At 38.8% G+C, this 27,342-nt stretch overlaps 1 protein-coding gene across 1 annotated transcript in view; it reads right to left on the reverse strand.

Annotated features, from left to right (window-relative positions):
* Nucleotides 1-1,207: 1,207 nt before the first annotated feature.
* The window catches only part of LOC140234791 (probable phosphorylase b kinase regulatory subunit alpha), a 62,446-nt gene continuing 36,311 nt past the window's right edge, over nt 1,208-27,342 (reverse strand). Inside the window, exons 22-26 of the mRNA XM_072314827.1 lie at nt 27,182-27,282; nt 26,382-26,552; nt 25,435-25,541; nt 24,328-24,478; nt 1,208-3,064 (exon numbers count right to left, since the gene is read on the reverse strand). Coding sequence (XP_072170928.1) covers nt 2,825-3,064; nt 24,328-24,478; nt 25,435-25,541; nt 26,382-26,552; nt 27,182-27,282 — 770 coding nt within the window. The 3' untranslated portion in view covers nt 1,208-2,824. The remainder of the gene's footprint in view (nt 3,065-24,327; nt 24,479-25,434; nt 25,542-26,381; nt 26,553-27,181; nt 27,283-27,342) is intronic.

A 27,342-nucleotide genomic window follows, 5' to 3' on the forward strand; every position in this document is an offset into this window, starting at 1 on the left:
TAAACTATTATAATGAAACAGTCAGAAACATCTAAGAACTATAGGCAGTATGTGTACCTTGAAATGCTGCCAAAAGTATTTGATACTGGGCGGTACCGGACTGAGCGGTTAAATGCACTTTGCGGCGTATCGAATATTGTAATGCGGTGAACCTCGTGGTGTCCATGCAAGGTGAAGCTGAGGGAAGACGAACTTTTAGTCATGGACATAAATTGTGCTCTATGCTTTTTCTCTTTTTCTTTCGAATGTCAAAGTACTGTTCGCTCTGAGATTTCTGATCCCAGAAGCTCGTGAAATGTAATGAGTACTCTACAAAGCATATGTTTTAGCAAGATACCAAGTATTAAGCATAAAGTTCTATGAAAGGTGATCCCTTGCATTTCAAATATTTGTACAGGTACTAATAACGATTCATCTGAAACCATATTTCACAAACTAATGAAAGAGTACAAATAAAACTTAACTATTTACATTCTTCTACTAAATGACATTGTCATGCTCTCCATGTGAGTCGGTTGTACGCATGACCCGCTCTGAAGCTAACAATGTTGGTATAATATACCAAGAACACACATTCAACTGTTAGTGCCCTCCCCTGCTGATTCTTGACTACAGATGATGAGTTGTGTGCCGTGTGCAAAATACCTTCCTAAACCACGTGAAGTGCACAGTCAGAGTGGTCATGTGACACAGGAATACTTTGGCAAAATTTTCAGCAAACTTAGGGGGTCCCTTTCTGCTCATAGTCACCCCTTCACTACAAACATATGAAATCCCCATAGACTTACATAATAGACATTGAGTTAATGTGGCACACACATACAGACACATACACACATACACAGTTCTTCACATAGCACACAAGCAAAGGGTACTGACAAACTTGTAAAATCTTCTAGGGGCATGAAATGTGACACCCTTTTTTCCACGGCAACCACTTCCCTCCAATGTTTACGTTTTACATTTGGTATTCACGATTTTGTGGCATTGCTCATCACAATCCCCTTCTCTGTTTACTGTCACAACATATAATGAACATGTCACAACATGTAATGAAACCAACTATGGATTTATCTAACTTAATATACCAGCTGCCAGTTGAGTGGCATTTGATGTATGATAAGTTGTGCAGCATAAAACAAGAAGATAAAGAGAATTTTTTTTTTATGTATCTAAATGTGACACACCAGAGCCTGTTAAAGTAACATTACTGACCTTTTTTTTTCTGCTCTACATAAAAAAGTCAGATACATGTAAGTCAAAATGCTTTGTAGTATAATACTTCTTTATATTTGATAAAATGTCACACTTAAAGATACATGAATGTGCAGAATGAGTACTTATGAACATGAAGTAGGACTGAGTTTATTAAAATAAAAATAGTAATATCCAATTATCTGGATGTGAATAGTATTACCTTTGGCCTACAATCTAACTACTGTCATTATTGCTTAATTTTAGACCATGTACAATAATATGTCTGCTGTGGAATAGGCAAGGCTTACGTCAATGTACATGGAGGTTTAAAACTATTTTGTAACCGGTAGATACGTACTTGCAGCATTTCTTTTCTCTCACACAACAGTATTCTTCTAACCCCGCACTAAGCAAAATGCACACATTTTCAAAGAGCAACACGAATACTGTGCCACGAAAAGTTAATACAGCCAGTACAATAAAAACACCTTTTCAACATGCAACAATAACAGGGGACTACAGCATTTCAGTTCATCTTAATAAACAGGCTTGGTATATTTCAAATTGCAACAAATGTTCATACTTTCCTTCTTCCAGACACCTGGACAACACAGGCAAGTCTTGTAAGCAAATGGTCGAAAACATAAGTTTTTTGGTTAGCTGTATTGTTAAAAGCATAATAATTATTGTTCAAAAAGTAAAACAAAAATCAACCAAATAAATGTTAAATCTCCACAAGAATCAAAATGACGTAAGATATCAAAGCGTGCATGACTTCAGATTCATTCAATGAGATTTCATGAAATACAACCCAGCCAAGATATCAATACATGAGCAAAGACTATGCCAAAGCCGTTAAAAACCTCATAATTTTGTCTGTTTGTTAAATATAACAACAAATATGCAGTATACTTTTTTTAAAGTGCTGCTGGCCATGATAAAACTACTTGTGCCTGCTCTTCATAGCTGATGCAAGAACACACATTTCAGTGAGTACATTATGGCCATCTCTCCTCTCTAATACTGTAGATCACCACTGCACCAACTTCCAGTGAAAGCTCACATACTAGATTGTGCTGACAAAATTTGTAATCCAACTTCCACATTACACCATATCGTCTGTTGAGAATGAGAAGGGCGTTGAGTGGTCGTGAACACTATGGGTTTAGTGGCAACTTAACGCCCTTATCATTCTCAGCCGACAATATCTCCATCACAAGAATGTTACGTCTTTTCATCTCTTTCTGAATCTATCTGCCCATCCTTCTATCCTAACACTACAATGTATCTCTTGATCTCTCACTCTTCCTATCATATGGTTGCATCTCTCTCTCTCTCTCCCTCTCTCTCTCATTTCACCTGTCTTAATAAATAGCAATCACAATTCTGAATTTCAAACACAGCAACTTTGTTTATATTTGTTCTGTTATATCATTTTCCTTTCTCTCTCTCTCTCTCTATACATATATGTATATCTATCTTTCCCTATTCACATAATTTTCTGTACCTTGAGAACTACACACATACCAAATTGGGTAGAAAACAGAGTACATCGATTACCCCCAAAACATAAACAAATACATTTGTTTTTGTTTTCCTGCACCTTCAAGAATGGCAGACGCTGAAATCAGCTGACTTTACATTCTACCTTGGCGTCCTGGCCAAAGTGCTGCATCAGGTTGAGCTGGCCCGCCACAGCCCGCGCCAGGTAGGTCATCGTCCCGTAGTGGCCGCTGGGCGCGGTGTCGTAAAAGTGCAGGCAGATGCCCGCGATTCCCCCGCAGGAGAGGGGCTGGTGGGGGGACCGGCCACGGGCGTGTCTGTCCTGCGTCGCGCAGCACAGGGTGGCATCACCGTCAAAGGATACCTGCAGATTTGGGGGTCAAATCGGAAGATATATCTTATATCGGCTAGTGTGCACTTAATTAAGCCCTCATGCTGAAATCACATTATCACATACACACACACATTCAATACTTTTTTGTTCTTTTATTTCATTTTGTTAATTTGTTGCATATTTTGGTAAATGTGACTGCCCAGCTCAAAGCACACAAAAGTAGGCCAAAATGAATTTCTACTTTTAACACATATTTTAAAAGGGTAAGCTCTAAAGCGTGTGGGAATTTGAGCTGGGCAGGCATGATGTTACTTCGTTGTTTTCATATACTAAAGTATCTGATACCATCATGCACCGCATGGCCTTGCTGAAGAACAGCTGTTCAGCTGATGGCAGACTATTTACTGTGGTAAAACAAAAACAAACAAACATGGAAGAAATGAGGGCACTAAAATCTTTAAGGACTGAGAGAACAAGACTATGATGAGGAAGTGACCTTGAAAAGAAAAAACAACAAACAAACAAACAAATCAAAAGTGATTTAAGTGTCTTTCAATAGCTGAATGACAAGTCTAAGACCTCATTCTAAGTCAGTTGTTTAGAATTACAATAATCTTTAAGTGTATCTGGACACAGAAATTTAGTTTTCTGACATTGTAGGTTATTGTACTGGTAATATCCCTATGAAATATAAGAGTGCAACGTTACTCACATACAGAAATACAGCAATATATAAAGAGACACAGAGCAATCTCTAAAATGCCAAAAATTGCATGCGCCTTGATCTAAGAGTAGTCGTCTGGCGTTTTCGACTGCATTCGATTGCGTAGTTCGATAATTTTCTGTATGATCAGCATACTACAGTACAATACTCTCAAAACACGAAAACGCACGCAAATGTTCACGTACGCAGCTAGGTTGGTGCTGCCACGCCGTGCCGCGCCGGGCCACTGACCAGGCAGCTGCGGCAGCATCTACTCATGCGGATGCATATCGCTCGATGAGGCAATACTGATAGACAGTATTCAATATAGCTGTTTGCAGACGGAGGTAAACAAAGGAAACGTGCACACACCGATGGTCTATGCGCGGCTACTATTTTCAGATCTGGCTACTATTGCAGCATGCGCTAGTGCATGCTGATTTATTAGAATTAATATTTCACAGTTTGGGGCATTTTTTGTGATGGGATAGAATTTTCTCTAGACTTCTTAGGACATGCTCTCACACCTCTCAAATTTAAATTTTAGGGGAGAGATTCCCTTTAACCTGTTGCCTTTAACCCGTTGAGGACGGGCTGATTTTGCTACAACATGCATTTCCCATAGACACTTGCCCGAATATACTCGGGACTCGTCCTCAACACGTTGAATGCCTCATTGCAAATCGATGTGACACCACAATGTGAATCCATTATGAAGGTTAACATGGTTCAGTGGTTTGCAAAGTGGACCTAAAACAGGCAGCTCCTGGGTTTGTATGTTGGCTGCAGGACTAGTAATCCTCTGAAAATTGATTGCTCATCCACTTTTCTTCTCACACCCAGGGTGCTTCAATCTGTATTTGTGAAGGCACGAACGCTAACAACATAGAACGATCCCTTTACAGCCAGCAAGAGCAGGCAAGAAAATACAAAACAGGATAAAGAGATAGTATACTTTAATATCTGTGTGGTCTTGCAATTACGGACTAAGAGATTTACATTATTCCAAGTACACAATTGTGACTGATGAAATACCTTCCCTTCTTCCCTACTGGTTATTCATACAAAAATCTTTCTCACTTTCTAGCTCTAAGGAAATGTTGCCTTTGTACGGGTGTATCTATCCTAACATGAATATTGTGAGAGAATACGGATGGGCTTTACCCTACGTTGCAAATCAGTATCACGAAAAAGCCGTAATGCGGAACTTACAAGTTGTAGCCCCTCTGTTACTAATACAAATCATCCACAGGGCATGATGCACTAAGTATTTGTGCACGTACTTTCCCCTTTATTATCATATTTCAAAAATTAAAACAAGTAAGCTAATCTAATTAACATCCCACTTTAAAAGGACACTTTTCCAGAAAGTGATACTTGGAGACATGTTCAAGGCTAGGACTCTAGGAGAAAACTAGGGCGTACGCTTCCCGACAACATTTGGGCCGAGATTAGCTTTCGACGAACATGAGGTAGACTCGTCATTTCTTGGGCACACACAGGATAGCCTTGTCTCAACATGGCTGCAGACGTGAAAATAAATATGAAGGGACTAGCAGACGATCGCAGGAAACATGTCACTGTCCTGGCTGATAGATTAGAAAGAAAGCAGAAACTGAAACACTTTAAAAGAAAAAAAAAATCTTCAGAGACAGGAAACATATATCATAAGGAATGGATAACAGCTTTGAAAGATGTTTAATTTTTTTTTTCTTCTGGTTTTGATAGAAACTCTTTCCATTCTATCCCAGGCTGGCTAAAAGAAGAAAAAAAAAGTTTTGTATGTGTAATGGAGATTTTTGTGTGTGGGAAGAAGATTCTTGTATGAGGAAAGAAGATTTAAAACGTTGGTCAAGTATAAGCTATACAAAGGATGAGTGATTATATTCATTCAATGTTCCTGCAAAAGAAGCACTGCTAATCAACAGGATATGTAAGAATGAACATGATGACTGGCAAATTCAGCGGATAAATGCTAGTACCCACACTATGTACGCATTCAATACTCCCTCTACCCTACCCCAACAAACTTTGGTTTCATATGTATAATGCACTCCTGTTATAACGAGCATGATTATGACAAAGTTTCATGTTAACAAAGTAAAAATCCAGGTCCCAAAATCATCATTAGTATACTTTGTAAATGTACTTTGTTTGCTTGGCAAAATTGAAATTTTGATGTAACGAATGAATATTGCAGATCCCAAGGACTTTGTTATAATGTGAGTCGCCTGTAGAAGAGCATATTGTATCACGAATGAAAAATGAAATATCCTGAAAAGAAGATATTTATTACTTTATGGGGGGGGGGGGTGACTTTCACTGCATTGGAATGTATACGTCCTATACTTTATTTCCTTTAACATGAAAAAAGTACTTACTATTTTCATAGAGTCCTTTTTTGTATGTCTTCCTGTTAGCTTTACAACTAAAAGAAAAAAAAAATGTATATATTTCATTATGACCTATGACCTTAAAAGGCACTGTAATTATAATTGTTTAACACATCAGAAGTACTGCTATCTCTTTGGGATCTCGCTCCACTCCAAACGATCAAAACCAAGATCTGCTACACCAAACACTCGTCCAATTACGGGAGAAAAAATTTTCGCCATTTAAGGATGACTTTGCATGCCCATCATTTCTTAACACAGATGATTTGCTTGGAATTCCCATTAACCTCCATCACCTTCTACTAGCATTCAGATTTTAATGAGTTAACCACTGGACAGTCGTGGGGGGGGGGGGGGTGGGGGTGTTCATCTAATGACATCACCGTGCCTCCATCCTGCGCAGGAGGAAAAAGCGTTCACACATGCTTTCGTCTCGCCATGGTCACTGACTTGTCCCGGAGAGGGGGTCAGTCGTGTGCCCGAAGAGCAAAACAACACATACAGAGATGGAGAAAAAGAGATGGGAGTTTTGTTTTCTGAGGAGATATATGTGGGAAATGCATAAACTTCCGGGGGGACAGTGCAAACAAAACTGAAACTCTCATAGCAAGTATGGTCATAATGACAAGAAACTTTATAGCCAATGCGACGGTTTCACTTCGGATGGTCTTCACAAGAATTCTGATGGCGCAGGCATCCACACTAACCTTTTCAGCTTCGTAAAGGCATGAATGCTGCATGACGATTAGAGCAGATTAAAAAACAACAGCAACAAGTTTGTGATGACCTTGAAATACTTTGTCCACCTTGTGCTGGTATATGATATAACATGCTATAGGCATGACTTTTTTTTTTTTTTTTAAAGCTGCCTTTCACCGTATGAAGCATTTTTCCTATCTTATAACTCTACTTTTGTATGTGTGCAGACGGCATTTCAACTTAACTACAGTAAGTTGAATCTTTGCAAGCCACATGCGTGAGAGTGATAACCACGGCAACTGAAACCTGCCATTAACCCGAGTATACTCGGGCATGTGTCTATGGGAAATGTGTGTAATAGCAAAATCAGCCCCTCCTCAACGTATTGAAATATTATCATGAATTGCCAGGAATTGCTTCCAAAAGCATGAAAAGACCTAGATTAGATTTCCATCTGTTCTGCTCCTGAGTGCTCCAGAATCTTTCCATAACATGAAAGGGGTATGGTACAATTAAAAGGTTTCATAATGTATTCAAATGAAGAGTTTGTTTGCAAAAACCGATAAGTCCATTTTTGAAGATTTTGAAGTACGGTCTCTGTCACAAAGTACAAAATGATACCTTTTAAATGATATATTGGTCACTACAAATAAAGGTATATTTTTGAAGTTATGGTCAGAAGAAGCAAAAATTTTCTTATCATTCTCTTTATTTTTCTTGACCTTTAATCGCAAATATCTCCATTTGACAAATATGGACTTATCGGTTTTTGCAAACAAACTCTTCAAATGCTAGGCACATCCCAAAAACAAAAACATTCTCTTTGACGACACAAACATTTGTCCATCCTCGTCCCACTTTAAAACCGACAACTTAGAAATTAATGCAGATTAATTCAGACTCAGGATCCACACAATAAGCTGGTGCAGAAATTGCAAAATACCAAGATCTAAAAAAAAGAACCATCCACTTGTCAGAAAAAACAACACAAAACTCCCTTAATGTAAGTAAATGATAAGTGATGCTACACAGGGTCATACGTAAGAATCAGGAATGGCATGGAGATTTTATGTTACTCTTTGCATTACGAAATTGGCAATACACTGCTCAAGGATGGCGGGCTTGGCCAGTTGGCGCCAGAACCTCCCTAAACATCAACAGAACAGATACTAAGCACATCTTTCGGTCACTTTAACCTCAAAATGTGCAAAGGGGGCAGAGATGCGGAGAACGAAAGGTTACACACAGTCAGCTATCAGCCGACACCGTTCTCCGACAGAAAGACAAATATTTATCAAATGATCTCCAGCACTTGTCCGAGCTAATGATGCAACCACTTCAGTCTCACTGTCATCAGAAAGGCTGACTTGGCCGCCGTCCAGGCAGCTCGGCTTTGGCTTTAGACGGACGTGACCAGTTTACTGGGTGGTGGAAGGCGGGGCAGAAATCGTGATCAGCGTTCAGTCACCTGACCTGATTAAAACATTACTCACTGACAACAGGAAGTCCTTGGGAATGCGTATCATCTTTCCAACGCAAAGATCATTTTGCCCCTGGAATTGGAAGATATCTCGATTTGATGGATTCCCCTGCCATGGTCGCACCACGTAGGTGTCGGTCGCATCGACTTGCGAGAAATAATGCCGGTAATTCATCAAACCTTTGGCCCATTTTCGGTGGAACCCATTAAACTCTCGCCGGGGACGGAGTCGAGGTATGAAACACTCAGCCCAGAATTTGAACTTCACAGATGATTTGGTGTATAAATGCTATCAGCATTAACATACAATGCCCTCACATGTGTGTCCGCAATGTTTGTTTTAACAACAGTGCCAACATCTATGCCATTCGGTCACACACACATACACTACTGCTCTATCTGGATGAAGGGTACACACTGGCATAAATTGCACATTCCTGTGAAGGAAGTTTGCTCAATCAGCATTAGTACAACACTAACTGGAATGAAAGGTACATCAGAGAAATCAACACCACATGAACTAATAAATTACCAGTGACATCAAAAGTGACATACCACCTACAATTGTTATTTGTGCAGCAAGAAACAGCTACACCATATTCACATTTTGATTCAATTGTAGTTTCAGAGTGTTGATGTGTTTGCATCACAAGAATTAGGGAGAAATGCTTGAAGAGAAAGAAAAAAAAATGTAAGAAATCAAAAGATTAGCATCCATGTGTCTGCAAAGGAAGCATAAAGCAGGGAGAATGACAGCTGTAAACGCCACCATCACCAAAGCCCAGAAGAAGGATGATGCCTTTGGCACAAGGACGGAGAAGGTCAAAGCGAGGTTAACATCATCCCAGTCTGTGGAGCTGAAATCCAAGCAATGACCTTCTTTAAACCAGCCATCATTTTCTGGCCGACAGCCAGGCACTTTCTCTTTCCCTTTCTCTCTTCTCACACCCTCTCTCTCTGCCAATCACCTTCTTTACTTGTCTCTAGATATTATACAACAGCAAATCAAAAACTCTGCAGAATCTAGAATTTATGTGGTGCTGTATGTGCCTTCCTGTTCAGGAAAAAGAAAAGTTAGAATTTAGACAAAACAACATTCAAAGCTGGTCGATTCAACATTACAATACTTACTGTAAAAGCTCTTATACAGCTATTTTTGAGAATGAGGAGACCACAGACATTTTTGTGAGAAGCTGTTTTCACGCATTGACACCAAGGCTATCGTAAGTGCACCAATACCTGTCCATTAACTTCATTAGAGCATCAGGTGCTTGCGAAATTCTTGAAAATCAAACCCTTGCGAAATTACCAGCTTTTAGAGTAATAACGGCAACACACACCATGTGAGAGAGCTTGCCGCTATAACAGAGCGACTTCATCTATCGTGGATATTAGCCATCATCGATGGTGAAGTATTGTGTGAACAAAGCTGCAGACTATTCCAAAGGAAGAGGCACATCTGGAGTGCACGTTAAAAAGCAGATATGACAGTCTTCCTACGACTCCTAAATCACCCCTGGCTACCAGCTGGCCAGTTTGTTGATGGCTGTCTTTAGATGGTCATTTGTCATCCCAACACTTTCGGCCTCTCGCTCGTCCAACATCGATCTGCCCGCCAAATGTTCCACTCGCATCTGCTGCATTTCAGGAATAGTCTACAGGTGTAGCTTTTTGTGGCATCGGCAACTGTGGCCATCTAGTAAAGATGGCCAGTGCAAGCTGTTTGCTGCAAATCAACAGAGTGCCATGCGTACAGACAGACATCGCTTGTTGAAAAGCTGGCTGGATAGTGAATTCTAGATTTGGGTCTGAAACTAAATTTAGCTGACAAGTAATTAGCCAAAGCAATTCAGCAACTGCAATGTCTCCTTTGATCTTCAATCTCTATCCCCTCCCCCCTCCCCCCCAAAAAAAAAAACAAACACACACACACACACACATACAAACAATAAGAAGAACCACAAACTAAAAGTAAGCATATCTGTGACATAAATTCAGACTAATGCAAATATACACATTATTCTACCGTAATGCAACTAAATGCTCCTCCGATTATGTATCTGCATACACAGGCCATCCTAAAATGAGATGTTATGAAATTTCAAGCACATAGGAGCAATCACTGATTACAAATACAGCATTACAAAAGATTCTATCAATAAAAGATTAAGTCATGATCTAAAAAATATATTAATGGCAAAGTTTAGGAAATAAAAGAGAAAATTTTATTGAGACAAATTAGAATCCACTCAGAAAGAGAATCACAATAAATCCATCAGAATTTAGGGTCTATCCAACTGAAGCGATTAAATGTGGAAAATATGCATTAGCCTCCCAGTGAACTTAAATAGAGATTAACCTCCCAGAGAAATATGGGGGGGGGGGGGAGTGCCTAGACCATAACAAATGAGTCCTACGTCCAGTGAAGTTCAATGAGAAGGCAACTCGTAGGCACCAATCTAAAAAATAAAAAAATAAAACAAAACAAAAACACATTCCTTCACAGTGACGTGTCATCGTCATGGCGACATCATCCGCGCTGCTAAAATGATTAGGGGGTTAGATGATAGCCGGGGCCGGGTAATGAATGAAAAGCCCACCATCGGTCCAGCGATGACGACGAGAGTGGCAGAGTCATCATGACTGCTCACTTCAATCACATCTCAGCATCTATTACACTCAGGAAGTTTTCACACTCGGCTTTCTGCTCCCTCTCAGAGACTTGACATCAGGTAGAATATTAGACTGATACAGGAAGTAGCCAAAACATAAAATCACTTCTGAAATGCGAGCCAATATTTGAAATTAAGCCCTTTTGCTGTACTTTCCGGTTTTCTATCCTCTCTCTGATTGTTCTATTTAGTCATTTATTCGTCATTTTTTTTACCCAGGGTAGCCCCATAAGTGGCTTATTCACTGTTATTCTTAAAGCCCTGCAACAAAATAACAAAGTAACAATCAAGAAACTAGAAATGTCGCTTTGGCGACTGGTATGCCTCCGCCATAATGCATGATTTTCCCAATAGGTCTAGATAGTACATGTGGACAATGTGTGATTACATTTTCACAAAATTGGCAAAATATTGAAATGACAAGTTTGTCACAAATGTGTTGAATGTTCACCTTCCTTGACCTAGGTTTAATTGGATGAATAGGAGAGCATGTATCTAGGGATTTAAGGACTTTAACTCGACTTTGACCCATTCATACATTTAGGAATTGAGTAATTTTCAAGGTACAGGTGTGGAGAAAAAGTGCAATTTCTGAATTGAATAGTAAATTGTTACCATTTTCATCTGGCCCTTGACCCTAAAATTCATAAGATAATCACTTTCAGGTAGAACATGCATAATATGTACTAAGTTTCAAGACAACTTGAGCCACTTCCGAGATATGGAGGAAAAAGTTATTCAGCACTTTCACTTGATCTTTGACCTTTTGACCTTTGAGGCAAAAAAAGAAGAAAAAAAAAAAACTTTCCAGAGAATTTCTATTAGGTTACACATGTATGCATACACCAAGTGTAAAAAAAAAATAACCCCGCTGGCATTGCATGATAGGAGGGAAATAGTAAAATTTAGAAGTGTTGCACTTGACCTTTGACCCCTGACCTTTGACCCCATGAACCCTACATTCTCTAGATAATCACTTCCAGTCAGTATATGTATATACTATGTTCCATGAAGATACCTTGAACAATTTTCCAAGGTATGGAGAAAAAAAAAGTTTTAATATTTTTACTTGACCTTTTGACCTTTGACCTTTGACCTCATGACCCAACTTTCACCAGAGAATCTTAATTGGGTAATACATGTATACACTAAGTTTCAAGAAAATATCTTCAGGCATTCAATAGATATGGTGGAAATAGTGAAATTTTATGTATTTGACCCTGACCTTTTGACCTTTGACCTTTGACCTCATGACCCAAACTTTCACCAGAGAATCTTAATTGGGTAATACATGTATACACTAAGTTTCAAGAAAATATCTTCAGGCATTCAATAGATATGGTGGAAATAGTGAAATTTTATGTATTTGACCTTGACCTTTTGACCTTTGACCTTGAGCATGTGCACCCAAAAGTTGATAGGCACAACTTCACCCCCTAATACACATACATGCCAAGTTTCATTAGGATACCTCAACGGGTTTTGATAGTTACCTTGTCCACAAAATTCATTACGGACGGACGGAAGGACGGACGGACGGAAGGACGGACGGACGGACGGACGGACGGACGGACGGACAACCCGAAAACATAATGCCTCCGGCACCACTTCGTGGCGGAGGCATAAAAACAAATCAAGGACATCCAATTGCACATGTAGCTACAGACAAAATCATGGCAATATTTTGTGTAAATATTCACATGCAAACTAAGTCTTTGATGATTAAAAAAAACCCATTCATTACAGAAAAATAAAAAAAAAGGTGATATCCTTATACAATAAAGCAATATCAAGTTTACCCATTTCTCCTGTAAGAGAGATATGTATCCCCTTATAAATGGTCGAAGGGAGGTGACATTTTGGCCTTTAGTAGGGAGCTGATTCCAAAGACATCATCTCTACAAAGGTGTACATCATGGAGTTTCAAAATTCTCAACAAATCAGCTTTGGGCTTAATCTAATCCCATACAAATGTCGCTTCAGAGTAGGTATGTACCACCATGTCAAAATGTACGTACAAGCTCTTCTCTAGTACAGTCTGCTATCCACACTGAAATATTTTGACTACATACAAACAGAAGCATGTAAATCACACACTTGTTCCTATTGATTTTAATGTGAATATGTCACTATCTTACTAAAAATATACCGAGATCAACAGACTACAATTCAAACTTGTGGCTATCAACTAATTCATTCTCTCTTTTCTTTTTCGTTTTTGCTGCACAATACATATATTTTGGTATATGTCCATTCCTACAGATTATTATTCCTTATTTGAAAGGAAATCATAAAAACGCTGCTTTTATGTCATGACATACTTTTGCCGCCTCTCATTCTCATATTCTTATAACAATATCCATACTGATAGCCATCATTTATCTCTCGAACCACCCTGATTGACCCACTTTAATCAAGCCAAATGTGGTTTCTAAAGTAAAACAAACAAACAAACAAACAAAACAGTACAAAACAAAACATGTAGAAGAATGAAACAGAAACCTACTATTGAAACTTTTCTTTTCAACCCCTGTGTAAACACACAGGCATGCCCTGATGAAAATGTAAATTTTCATGACCTATATTTCCCCGGGGCGACATGGAAACCCTAAACCTGTTGAGACCATCCACACAAGCATGTGGACAGAGAACTGTATGAAATAACAAGCGGCTGCCTGCCATGCTGCCACTACGCGACAATGATCGGTTTCAAGTTTTATCTTGTTTTTGTTTGTTTCACTGCAAATGTCATTTGGCAAAATGCACGTGTTTATTTTACTTCCACAACGATAATAATATCTGCTGACAAACTCATATACCTAGTACCCTCGCATGATCACATGGCCATTCTTTCCTCTGCTCGCTTCAAGACTGCTAAAACAATGTTGCTGACTGTACTGAGATAAGCTTAAGTCTACGTGTAGGTAGAGATCTGTACAGTATGTCCCCAAAAAAATTACAATCAGATTTTTGCATTCATAACTCTCAATCTGATTAAACTGTCTAAATGCTACTTCAGAGACTTAGAATATAACATCTTAGCTCTATTTTGCAGAAAACCCCATTCAATTTGGTTAAGCGGTCACAGAGAAATGTGGATTGTTGTAAAGCATGTCATGAGTCTGATTCTTCCAAGTTTAGCACTTCGATGCTCTTGTGTGTGAATACAATAGACAGAACTTGGAGGGAAGAGATTTCTGACATCGTCTACAAAACTGCTCATTTCTCTTTGACCACTGAAGCAAATCGAATGGGGTTTTAGAGTTATAGTTATATGAGTTATAGTTTCATACCCTGAATTTGTATTTAGATTGATTCACTATTTTTAAAGATATCATTGCGGAGGGTCCCGTTGTAATTTTTTCTGGGACACAAGGTAGAGGCATGGTGAAAATTACTGTTCCAGTCTATACTCACGTGAGTTGCAAATTTCTTGATGCACTTAAAAGCAACAGACCCTTCCACAAAAATTGCCACCATCACAGTATTTTAATAGTCTAGCTTCAATATACATTTGTACATGTAGTGCAGTCTAATGAACACAAAACAGAAAAAAAAAAAACCAGGTGAACAGACAAGCGCAGTTATACGGGAAAGCAAGCCCCATGCTTTGCTGGCAGCAGGGTAGTTGTCATCGAAAGTCACACAACGGCCAAATGATATGGCATGCCATAAAAATAATGTAAAAAAATGATGCTGGATTTAAATATGAGGTTTTTTCTTTCTCTCCAATGGAGAAAATGTCATGGAGAATTTCATAGACTGTTAAAGTGGAAATTTTTGCAGTATGCCAATCTTAAGCGTGTGACATCAGTGCTTGAATTACACACGGGCAATGAGGCCAACAGCCATGATGCCCTCCAACTGGCTGCAATGCCTCTCCAAATTTTGAATCATGAATTAAAGGCCACTTCTAGCCATGACCCTTTTCTGGTAAAAGTGACTAGAATCTCTCAAAAGTTTAAAGACAAATAAGTAATTTGCCCATCGTTTCATAAATCTGTATCATGCATACATCTATCTTCAAGTTTGACTTCAGTTCAGCATGGAGCTAGATCTACTTAGATGGCAAGATAGCATACCTGCATGTTAAGTAAATACCAAATATTTATGCACACTGTAGAACAAAAGTAGAAATTTTTGTTGCCAGGCAAATAATCACAAATCAATCTCAGCAAAGTCAAAACTTTATTCTTTGTAATAGGCCAATTAATTTTGACCTTGATGTCTCCTAACTTGCCCTGATGCCTCCAAAATTTTGAGAGTCAAGGCCAAACTGGCAGACAGCAAAAAAGAACCCTTTTGATGTGAGAAATTGATGTGTAAAAGGTGACTTTTATAAAACACCCACTTCCAACAAAGTCTTAGGATATCATTCACACATAACTTCTTCCAAATCACATGACAACACATCACCAAGCTGGAGACTTAAAAAAAAAAAAAATATCTTTTCTTGTGAGAATGATACTCGGCACGATTCATCACAGCACAATTTCATAACCAGTCGAAGAGTATCTTGAGGCTTGGACATGGCCAATTTGGGGGCCAATTACACCACACGCAATTCAGTCTAATGCTAATGATGATGGCGAGCACAAATTTGCATGTCAGAAAATGTCTCAGATTCTAGAAATTCCTAAAATGTGGGTATCAGAAAAGATATCAGCGAGAAAAGAGGCTTGAAAGAGTAGGGATATCTCAACTTATCACAGATCTCCACTCTAATTAATGAATGAATGCATGAATGAATGAATGAATGAATGAATGAATGAATGAATGAATGAATGAATGAATGAATGAATGAATAAATAAATAAATAAATGAATAGATAGATAAATAAATAAATAAGTAAATGAATGGATGGATGAATGAACGAATGAACGAAGAACGAATAAATAAATAAATAAATACACAAACAAATAAAGAAACCAACAAATAAATAAACCAACAAACAAACAAACACACATAGAATTAAATTGGAATCTGTTGGTCAGTATGAAAAATAAGTTAAATCACTGCAAACAGACAAGCATAAAGCAATACTTAATCATATCTCAGCCATACATGTAGATGCTGCAAAATGCACTGAGACGATGCATTGTCCGGAAACATTTTGCCATTATGCCGGATATATTTATGTAGATGAATGACGTTATTCACAAGATGTTTACTATTTGTGGCAAAGGCCACCAATAAGATCAATCTTGTTGTAACCCCCTCCCACCCCTCCCCCCCCCCCCCAAAAAAAAAAAGGGGTAGAAAAAGAAGTCATTTCCCTGTCCACCAAAAAGGTTGTGCAGGTAATCTCGGCTACATTGAGATGAGCTGAAAAGTGATAGCCCAGCTGTGGTTTGTAGTACACAGTGGGCCAGAGTCAATTACCCAAGAATTTTGAATGACGTCACAACCAGGTAATATGAGTGGCCTACATATTCAATTTATGAGTTTGTTGCTTTCTATCTGGGTTGTTGTTGTTGTTTTTTTCTCCCCCTTCTCCACTGAGCTACAGTATCCCAATTTTGTACCAACTTCAATCTCTCATTTTGGATGACCCTAGGTGCTGATAGGTAAGTCAGCTGAGCAAGCTGCCCTAAATTAAAGCCACTGTTTACCATTAGGAGCAGAGATTTTTAAAAAAATGTTCATATTATCACATTTGATGCATTTTTATAGTTCAGCTGTATCAAAAAACATACTACCATATAGATATTTGGCAATAAAGCCGCAAATATATAAGGAGATATCACTAATTTTCTCAAGAAACCATAACTGTGGATACAGTGTAGCTTATTCTAGGAATGATTTTAATATACAAAGTTCAGCCAGCGATCAAGTTCCCCCTAGATCGCGATCACGGGCGATCAGTGATCGCATATGTGATATGTCGCAATCAATTGATTGTATGCCGAATTGCATACAATCAATTGATCGCGTATGCGATCACTGATCGCCCGTGATCGCGATCTAGGGGAACTTGATCGCTGGCTGAACTGTAACTATTATTTACATTTGGTGCATTTAACAATACTTAACATCAATTACAATGGTTAACATTTATATGTTGGTTGTTTTTTATCCCTTGCTCACATTTAAGAACTATTTTGAAGCACTACAGCTAGGGCATTGTTGTTGTTACTGTTTTTTTTTTTAACCTGCAAATGATAAATAGTGGCTTTAATACTGTATCATCTGTGAGGGAGCAACATTATAAAAAATAGCATACTCATGCCTTCCTTGATTGACAGATATTCCTGGGCCATGAGTGAACTCTCTAATCCGATGCTGACAGAAGAAACAAACATTAAGGTCATTTTTCAAAAATAAAGAAAAGAAAACAAAAACAAAAACTCAAAACAAACAAGAAACCAAGACTCCACTTTACAGTGACACTTTCTTCAGGGCTTGCATGGAGCTACAGTGTAAACAAAGTGGGTGATCCCAATGAAAAAGCCCTCCCTTTATTTGATCCTACATATATCTTACCCAAGAGCCATCTAATCATTTCAAGGTTCTTTGCCCTTCCAGTAATAACAAATAAACAAATTTGACACCCCTAAAAGAACTCTTCATCATAGCAGGAAACAGCAAGAGAAGATAAAAAAGAAGATAACATTTCATAAAAGAGAAGATCACATTTCATATTTATACAAGAGGAGGAACAGGATGAGCACAGAAAGAAAGAAAGAAAAAAAAAACCTAATAGAAAATGATTAAAAAAACAAAACCCAACCCTGATTCACTCGTTTAATGCCAAACCAAACAAATATGTATTTGTATTTTCTGGGGTTTCTAGGCAACCATATATGCAACCCTAACTGTTTTGGCGCGAAAATGAGCTACTCTTGAAAGCAGGTGATACATGAAACTGAACCGTGGTGTCGCTGTTACACCAAAAGCGACGGCACGCCTCGTGCGATCTGCGGCTGCCAGATTTCACAAACCGGCTGTGGAGCTGGAGGTAAGGCCAAATACTGGCTTCTCAGCCTTCTCAGTCTCTGGAGCGGATTCCCAATCCTCCAGATGTCAAACGGGAAGACGGAGAGAAGAGGAAGTTGAAGACACGCAGAGGAAGGATGTCGAGATCGTTTGGCAACACAGGTAGCTCGAGTCAGGTGATAAAATTGTTTGTCTAGCACGCAACATCGAGAGTGAACACCACAATAATTCAACACCTGAAGAGATTTAAAGCGCCCTGGTATCCAAACAAATGCTACCTGCTGTGCATTATGAGACAACGCTACCTGAATTAACGAAAGTAAATCCTACTCTCGTTTTTACTGAACTTACGTGCAAAAGAAGAAGACAAGAAATGACACTTATGAATAGTAATTACATGAACGACATCTGGATGTTTCAATCAAATTTGGGGATGTTTTCTTGAGTTGATAGCAGTAACAAATATCACATGCAGCAAAAGCATGTATGAAAGAGCTAATGCTTCATTCTACATTCTAGTTTTGAAGTTGCCTGAAAAGCCATCTGCAAGAGAGATTCCTTCACTGCAGAGCACAATGTCACATCACTATGTGACAGAGTTTGCCAGTTTGTGACAGAGTTTGCCAGTGGATGCTACTCAAGCAAGCATAAACATAACGGTGATCTGTTATTACAATCTTGTTCATGCATGAGATGATCGATTAAAATGGTCATTATCGTTCACAAACAGCGAATACCCTCCTGCAATTTCAGACTTCTCTGTTGCACAAATGAAAACAAACAGGATTTCGTCTTATCAACTGTCAAGCATTTATGGCACTCCGAGGAAAAGAGGGCCGTTAACTTTGTACACAGGTCACAGGGTGAATCAAATGTTAAATGGAATCAAAAAGTGTAATCTTATGCCATGTTTAAAAGTGGCTTTAATGACAGGAGTATAATCAGATGAACAGAGCATTTTGAGCTATTAAATTAAAACTGGACCTAAAAAAGGAAAGTTACAAAATCTTGTACATTTTCCATTTATTTTTCATATCATATTGCTGAAATCAAGCGGTAACCACATATAGAAATTAGAGAAGTGATAATGTCATCACCTCAAATGTCTTCCATTGGGCTGTGCACTAAGCTTCAGCAAATTCCTTTTCTTTAACATTAAAGGCAATGATCAGAAGTGGCAGCAGAACGAAAATGGGCATGAAACAGATCAAAAAAAGTCTCATATTGTCCAGCTTGAATAGAAAAAAATACAAGTGAAATCATCAGATATTCTGATCATGATCACATATCAACTGCCACTTTCTGCCCTCACTATAGACCACCTACCCTAACGCTCATGGCTCAACGGCGCAGAGTGGTTCGCACACACTGTGGCATTTTCAGAAACCTCATTGGTTTAATGCACATGAATTTTGTACAACCACCACATTCAAGACTTGATGTACATCAAATTAATATTTTAGCCACTTCTGAACCAAATTTTTTTTGTTGCCATTAGGCTGCCATGGGTCTCTGCAAGGTTGCAAAGAAGTAGCAGAGCTGTCATGGGCAAAATTAGTCTCTGCAACTTGGCTGCGACTAAGGAGACATCTCCAGGACTAGCTGGACACTTGAAAAAGTCTTTTAAATAATTGATCATGTTCAATTTTCTCACAATTTCCTGGAGACCAGTGCAGTCTCAATGACCAGGCAACACTCAAGTCACCACCACACTGCCATCTAGACCCCGTTTACACTGGGCGGGCCGGCTAAAGACCCGCCTACATTTCGGTACTCAGCTCGGCATTTTCGTGTGTTTACACTGCCTGTCGAGCCACACCCAGTGAGTATAGTTTCCCTTTCACTTGTTCTTTTTTTTTTTCATTGTCGTAGTGCCCTTTGTACATCTTAACATCTTTTATCGTTTTTAAGCAATCTCTACGGTACAGCCAAGTGGGTTTGGCCACCCATTTGGGTCTGCTTTCATTTACATCAACAAAAGGTGGGCCTCGGGCTGGCCAGAGACTGCCTCATGGAGGTGGTCTTGGGCCAGTCTAGCCAATTACTTTGGTGCAAACGTGGTCCTAGCCCTTAAGTCAACGAGGTATACACTTTAGAGGAGACATTGTGGCTCACTGGGATAAGACCACAGACTGCCAATAAGCCAATTCGAAGTTACATTCCACTCATGAGCAGATAAAGGTTAAGTGAGAGTGACAACATTCATTGAGACACAGGGTTGTCATGAGCAAGGTCATTCAAACTGGTCTATGGGAGGTCTCTAGTGCAAGTCTCCTCATAGCACTGGTTGAGCCCCTAGGTAAGGCACTACTCTAAAACCAAATTCCTGTGTGCATCAAACTCTCATGAATATTGTGAGGAGTCTTCACGAAAGTAAAATGCACACCAAAGTTTTTGTCTATACAAAATCTTGTTCATGTACAAGTTAACTCAATTTTTTTTTTTTTTTTTGATGGGTGGCAATTCGCAGGGTTTCACATGTCAAATGTTTCAGATTTTACAGTATATCCTCACAGCCTCGTCTGTCAGAGATGCTAAGCTATTGGTCCTGTAATAATTATTCGAATAGCACCCACATAGATATTTTAAAAAATCCATAAATTTCATAAAACCTGGATTATCACTTTATACCATACCCACTGAGAAGCGGACAAAATCTCTCTGCCAACCAAGCCCCCCCCCCCCGAAGAAAATGGATTACATAAGCTTTACTCAAAGTCATCAGTATGAAAGATCAAGAAAATAAATGACAGAAATCTGAGAGAAAACTGAGAGAAAGCTGTTGATCCGTTTTGACTGCACATTTTCTCCTGTCTGCATTCAAGAGAAAAACCTGACAATCTCACTGGTTGTATAACAGCAAAAGAATTTGATACAGTCATCTGGTATTACATACGTGTATATCGGCCCATGGGAGCCACGTAGACAGTCACGTGAGGCTGAAATCAATTCCAGTGTTCTTTGTTTCACTTCTGCCAACAGTTATGTTTCTCAGGATACCTCAGAAGATTTTGTTTAGGAGACAGTCAAGATTTTCTGGAGCACAGCCATGAAACCAATTATGAGCACATGCACATTTCTCAAAATTTTTATGTTAGTTTTTTTAAATTTGTGTATGCACATGTGTATGTGTGTGAATAAACATTCATTCTTATCACTTTTATCGTACAAATTCCTGTCTTTATTGTTGTTGCTACAACTATCCTGCCATATTTTTCTATGGTGTTTTGTAATATCACAAATACAGTACCAGCAACTACTAGAGAATATTTTCAGCAATATCTTTCACAACAAATAAAGAGTAATCAACAAGCATTCGATGAGTAAGAAAATACATTTTGCATGCCATGGTTGAAGAATTTTCTCGCAGACCACTTGTGAGAGCCTAACATAAGAGTCTTGTTGATGAAAAATCTGGCAAACCTCAAATCTTGAGAAAAATCTATTAACCGTGAATGGCCTTCCAAGATATATAAGTCATGGAGCCATTTTCCTCTGACATATATTGTACCTGTCATGATTTTAGAAGCTGAACCTAGGAATTGTATTTTTTTCCTGTATTAGAAAACTGGCTGCCATCAATCCAACTCAGTGCTTTTTGTTCACTTGGATGGATTCGATGAGTTTTAGGACTACATAAAAAACAGCAACAAAAACAAGAGATATCAAACTATGTACAATTTGTTAACATTGTCTAAACAGCAGATGTACTTATGTGCAGGTGCCCTTTTAAGGAAGTAAGAAATGAACACTTAATCACTGTACATTTTTTTTTTTTTAATGCATTTCAAGGGCAGCAGACAACTTGATACATAAAACCAAGAATGCCCTCCTTGTATGAAACAACATTGCGCTCTGGCAGTAATCTGAGGGACATAAATGCAATTTGGGTGGAAAACAGGATTTTACCTTTCCTAAAAGAGGTAGTATTACAAAATTGGGAAAACTAGTTGTATTTTCTGTGAAACCATGAAATGGTATTATAAATGATATATATTTTTTCTTCTTTTTCTTCTCCTTTTTCTTTTTTAAACCAGTAAGAAAATACTGCAAACGTAACAGTTGGCATCTCTGTAAAACTGATGTTGAAATGGTGAGAAAAGGTAGATCTCTTTAATATTCCACAGCACCAGAGGGTGAGAATGGACACTTAGCCATACAGAGGAAAGGGGTAGTGTGTATTTCAGAGTCATTATGATACGGACTATACATAAATAATACACATATATATACTGCACAGTTGAAAGAAGCTACCTCTCGAGAGAAGTGCCCTTATATTGCTGCCATATTGTTTACACCAGAGACTGAGTAGGTCACGGCCACAGGAAGTAGGACAGGGCTGCGAAAAGTCATATGTACACACCTCGCAAATATAATACATAACTGGGCTAGTAAGTTGCACACTGGACTGAAGAAGGGCAAAATATTACCCTCTCTGCCAGAATTTCTGTACTGGAGATAAAAATTCCCAATAACCTCTCAAATCTACCTCCTTTGTTCCCCACGTGCTGACATTACAAATAGCAAAAGACAACATACACAAGTCGTGAGATTTACACACATTGATTGGGCATGGGCTGTATCAATATTTATTGCAATGCATACCTGCCTACCCTGAAGCTAAATACACGTAGGAACAAATGAGTATAAAGTGTGTGTTTTTAAAAAATAAATTTCCAATTATTAAGATTGAAAGAAATGTGCACAAGACTGGAATTAAAGGGTACTAAAAATTATTTTAAAGAAAATTGTTCTTCTTGAGAATGGTTAGCAGGTATGCCAATATCACATTCGATAATGGTTTGTTATTTTGTGATACCGTAAAAGCTGGTATTTTTGCGAAAATAAATTTTCGCAAAGGAGGAGGTCACAGACATTTTGGTGTGGTGTTGTTTTCTCATTGTGACATTGATGCTTTAAAGTGCACTAATGCCTATCTATTTGCAAATATTTTTGCATCTTGTCAAAAGTTACAGCCTAACAGTGATTCACAAAATTCATGAAATTTAAATCCTCAGGAAAATAACAGCTAAAATTCACAGTCATCACTTTGAAGCATGTTACAGATCTGAGTGCCACAACCGCAAGTTTACACATTTAAACAAATTGTGTGTTTGGACCAGTCAGATTTGTACTTGCTTTGCGGATTATGAATACCTATCAGTCATTTGATACCAGTTCCATCTGGTTTTACTCACATTCAGAAGTGAGTTGCTCTCAGTTTACTTTCACACAAAGAGAGAAAGAGACCACAAAATACAAAAATCTACATAAATCCACTTACAATCCAATTTCACTCAATGTCGATTCAATGATTTTTCTCTTTGCAGCAGTTTCAATCAGCCTTTTTTCCACTCAAAAAAAAAAAAGAAAGAAAAAAAAGCCAAGTGCTGCTTGATACTGATTATCAGTAACACTACACTTTAACCTAATATGTGATCTTCTATGGCTGACCTAGAAATGTGTGATGTCAAGAAAATGAAAAATAATTTATAAAATACTTGTTTGCTTTTTTTTTCTTTTTTACTCCTGGATGCATCTTTCTACATTTACAATGACAAGACAGTCACATTCAGAAGCACATGCAGTCATGGTTTAAGAAGTCGTCACGTGAGGAAGAATGATTTACAAATGATTTAAGGGTAATGTTGGTTTTCCGGGGAATGTGCTGTCATGCAAATCAAACTATCTTTTTTTAAAACTCATTTTAAACCTATTTCTTATCTCATTTTATTCTGCAAGTTGACTGCAGACACAGAACATTACTACAATGGATACTGAATACGGAATGGTAATGACACTTCCTGCAATCACAAGTGCATGTCTTCATATAAACTTAAGAGGGTAGTCGAGAAATCTACCCCACCCCCTTTTTCTGTAAATGGCCACTGCAGTTGTAGATCGAATGGGTTTATTTCTTCAATATTATGGCAATGCATGTCATCACAGACATTGCCCCCCCCCCCCCTTGAAGGTTGAATGCCCACAAATTCATAACAAGATAAGAGGAAATTCAGCGAAAGCATGTCTCACTGCAAAACCTTAGGACTCATTACCCTTTATTTTCTTGACATTAACATTTGGTCAATCAGTTGCCATCACTATCCTTTGGCGCCATATGCAAACTTCCGGCAAAACATGGCAGAAACTGAGCGGGCTTCCAAAATGGGGCTCACAGCAGCCATCAGTCTATCTTACAATGTATGTCCACTTCCATCATGCCACATGATAAGTACAAACTTGCTAGTGAAGACTAATCAGTTCTGATGTCTAAAACTATTTGGAAATGTGCATAATCGAGGCACAGACAATCTCCTGAATGAAGACCGTCACAGCACAAAATTTAAACCTGCCCATTCATCGCGCCACCACTCTTGTGCCGTGGACGGGAAGCTTTGGAGTGGGCTTACCTGGTCTTGCAGGAAGAGCTCGTTGGCATCGGCTACCAGCTTGTCCGTTGCTATGACGCCACCGAGGCTGGGCAGCCACTCGTTCTCGACGACCAGAGAGATGACCATCAGACATTCCACCATGAGCTGCCGATACTCTTGCTCTGGAATCCTGTAAAAAGTGAGAATCCAGTGAAAATGACACTTTATTTTCTGTCAGAACTTTCCACACATCTTACAGAGCATATAGCGACAAGAAGCACTTTTACCATAATTCAACAGCAATTTTTTTTTCTTTTTCAATGAAACTTACACATTCGAGAACTTGTGTCCTTTGAGAGTGCAATTATCATATTATTTGAATTTTGTGATTGTCATTTGCTCCTTATGAAGACTCGGCAAGGATCAAAAGCTCAGGCCCCTTTTAACTCCATTTCACTCCACTGGCTGGCTTTTATTGGATAAGCCATATTCAGCAGCTTTTTTCTCACCGCATTAAAATTTGGTAACATTTTTTCTGAAATTTTTCATACTCATTTCACTGTGAATTGTTCCATTCGTGATCATAAGGCTAGAGATGCTCAAAATGTTCACATCCCCCATTCAACTAGAGTTGAAAAACACAAAATTCCATATTTTAAAATGACTCTATTCTTCTGAATACCTTTCTCATATCAATGAACGCAGTCAGACACTTTCATTTTTCATGAAATGTACCAAAATTTCTGTGTATGGGTAAGCAATGTTTCCTCTCCAATCTCTTCTTTTCTCATGACCATCCATCATTACTAGAGATTCACGTGAATTTGTTTGATAACTACCCTTGTTAAAATGCAATAATGATTGAAGGATTATTTCCAATGAGCCTCTTGTGTGTTTTTATGATTCCATTATTTTAGACATACAGTATGACAAATGTAGTTTGAAATTTGTTAATGTAGTTATCACGTTCAACGCAGTCTCCACAATGCACTCTAAATCACCAATCTAGACATCAACATTTCTGATATGATTCCTGTTTTTGAAATAAAATGTGATGATGATATTCATGACTATTGTGGAAATGGCACAAGGTTTTACAGATTGACACTTTTCTTTTAGAAATATGTGACACTTGTTCCAACCAACCTGTTGAGGACCTCCTCCACCCTGATGGCAAACTTGAACTCATGGGCCGTCATCTCTCTTGTCATGTGCTGGGGCAAGAAGTGGTTGACTATCTGGAGGCCTTGACACTAGAGGGAGACACATGATCAAAGACAGCTGATTGCTACAACTTGTGACTACAGACTCATTTGTGCCACTAATCTACCGTAATAAAAAGAAAAGAAAAAGAAAACAAAAGGGTCTTCAGTTTGTAATTCAGTAAAAAGAAATCACAAGCAAAATTCCAATACTGAATTCTGAGCAGATCACTGCCAAAACTCAACTCTCTGCCAGTATGCTTACAGCATGTGTGGGCTCTGTGATTGATGTGAGATGACGCTACCCCTTTATGGTACACTGTATGTAGTGTACGGTACATGTACATGTACCATCACTCAGCCACACACACCTACCTGAAGTACCTGTCTGGTATAAATACAATGTGCGTGAATGAGCACATTTCAATGAACTGGATGCACAACATTGCCATGCGACAAAACCTTTGTAATGTCTTCCCCTTTCGTTTTCAAAACATGTGTCTGTAGGGTTTTTTTTCTCCCCCACTCTATGTCCAAAGTTGGGGTGCACCCTATACATTGTACATGAGTGTTGGCAGAAACCCTCAATTCACAAGGTGTATGTCACAGACATAATTCTGATTGTACTTCTATTAATAAGTGATCGTATGCAAAGTAGAATCCTAGAGCAGGTATGCTATCAAATCAAATCAATAAAAAAAAAGAGAAAGAAACAACTACAAAGGATGTAGCATTATTTCTGCTCACAAGAGGCAGGTCCAGATATTTGGACAATAAAAAAGACAGCAACCTTGAACATGGCAGCCATGATCATTACACATGTCAACTAAGCAGTCCAGCAGAAATGTAACACATTCATGGATATTCTGACGGTGCTAAATTCCTTAGTACCTTTTCCAGAATGTTCCAGACTTTGTAGTAGAAGTCGGGCGGTGCCCTGTTGAGGGCGCCGTCCAGTCTCCGTCTCCGCAGCCACTGGCCCTGCCGCTCCGTCAGCTCCTCGTCCATTAAGTCTTCACGGGTGAAAGAGGACAGCTGACTGAACTGCTTCTCAGAAGATCCCTACGGGGTGTACACAGATTGAGAGGGATGACTGGAGTGATTGTCGACTCTTAGAACAGGACAACAGCCAACAGTGAATGACTTACGAATCATTTTGTACAGTGTAAATTGGATGCCTTTTAAACTGAATGATTTGTTGGGTACTGTAAAAGTGGATATTTTCGCAAGAGTACAGGTAAGATGAGTTTCTCATGTTTTTGAATTCCGCAGAATATTAGACATAAACTATTGGAACACATAGCAAGCAAAAACATTCGTCCTGGTTTCTGGTTGCGTGAAATGCACAAATATTTTTAACACAGCAAAAATATCCACTTTAATGGGTATGCCAGGGAATGGAAAGAGGGGCCTCATATTCTAATGGCAAATTATTTCTTCCACAGCCACACCAAGCATGATGAGGCCCTGGGTGTGGCTTCCTAATATATGAGGGGAAAGTCACTCTTAATAAGTCTGTGAAAAAGTGACAAAACCATACAACAATCACAAGAAGTTGGAGTTGATTCAACCAACTACTACCAAAACGCAGAAATATCCATCGCCACACATCTGATTTCTAGTTCCATGGCGAAGAGATATGGAATGCAAGAAGATGCAGCACTGCAAAACAAAGATGCCCACAAACTTACTGCTGATAGCTGCTTCTTCAAGAAGGATAACCCGTGGACTTTGCTCGAAGGCGCACTGACAATGGACAGCTGCCGTTCCATTGCACCAGAACCATGGCTCACTGCACACAGAGACAGGTGGGAGAGACTTTGCATGATTGAAGACCACTTTCTGCTTCCAA

The sequence above is a fragment of the Diadema setosum genome, chromosome 11 (assembly GCF_964275005.1).
Source record: "Diadema setosum chromosome 11, eeDiaSeto1, whole genome shotgun sequence".
In the NCBI taxonomy this organism is placed as follows: Eukaryota; Metazoa; Echinodermata; class Echinoidea; order Diadematoida; family Diadematidae; genus Diadema; species Diadema setosum.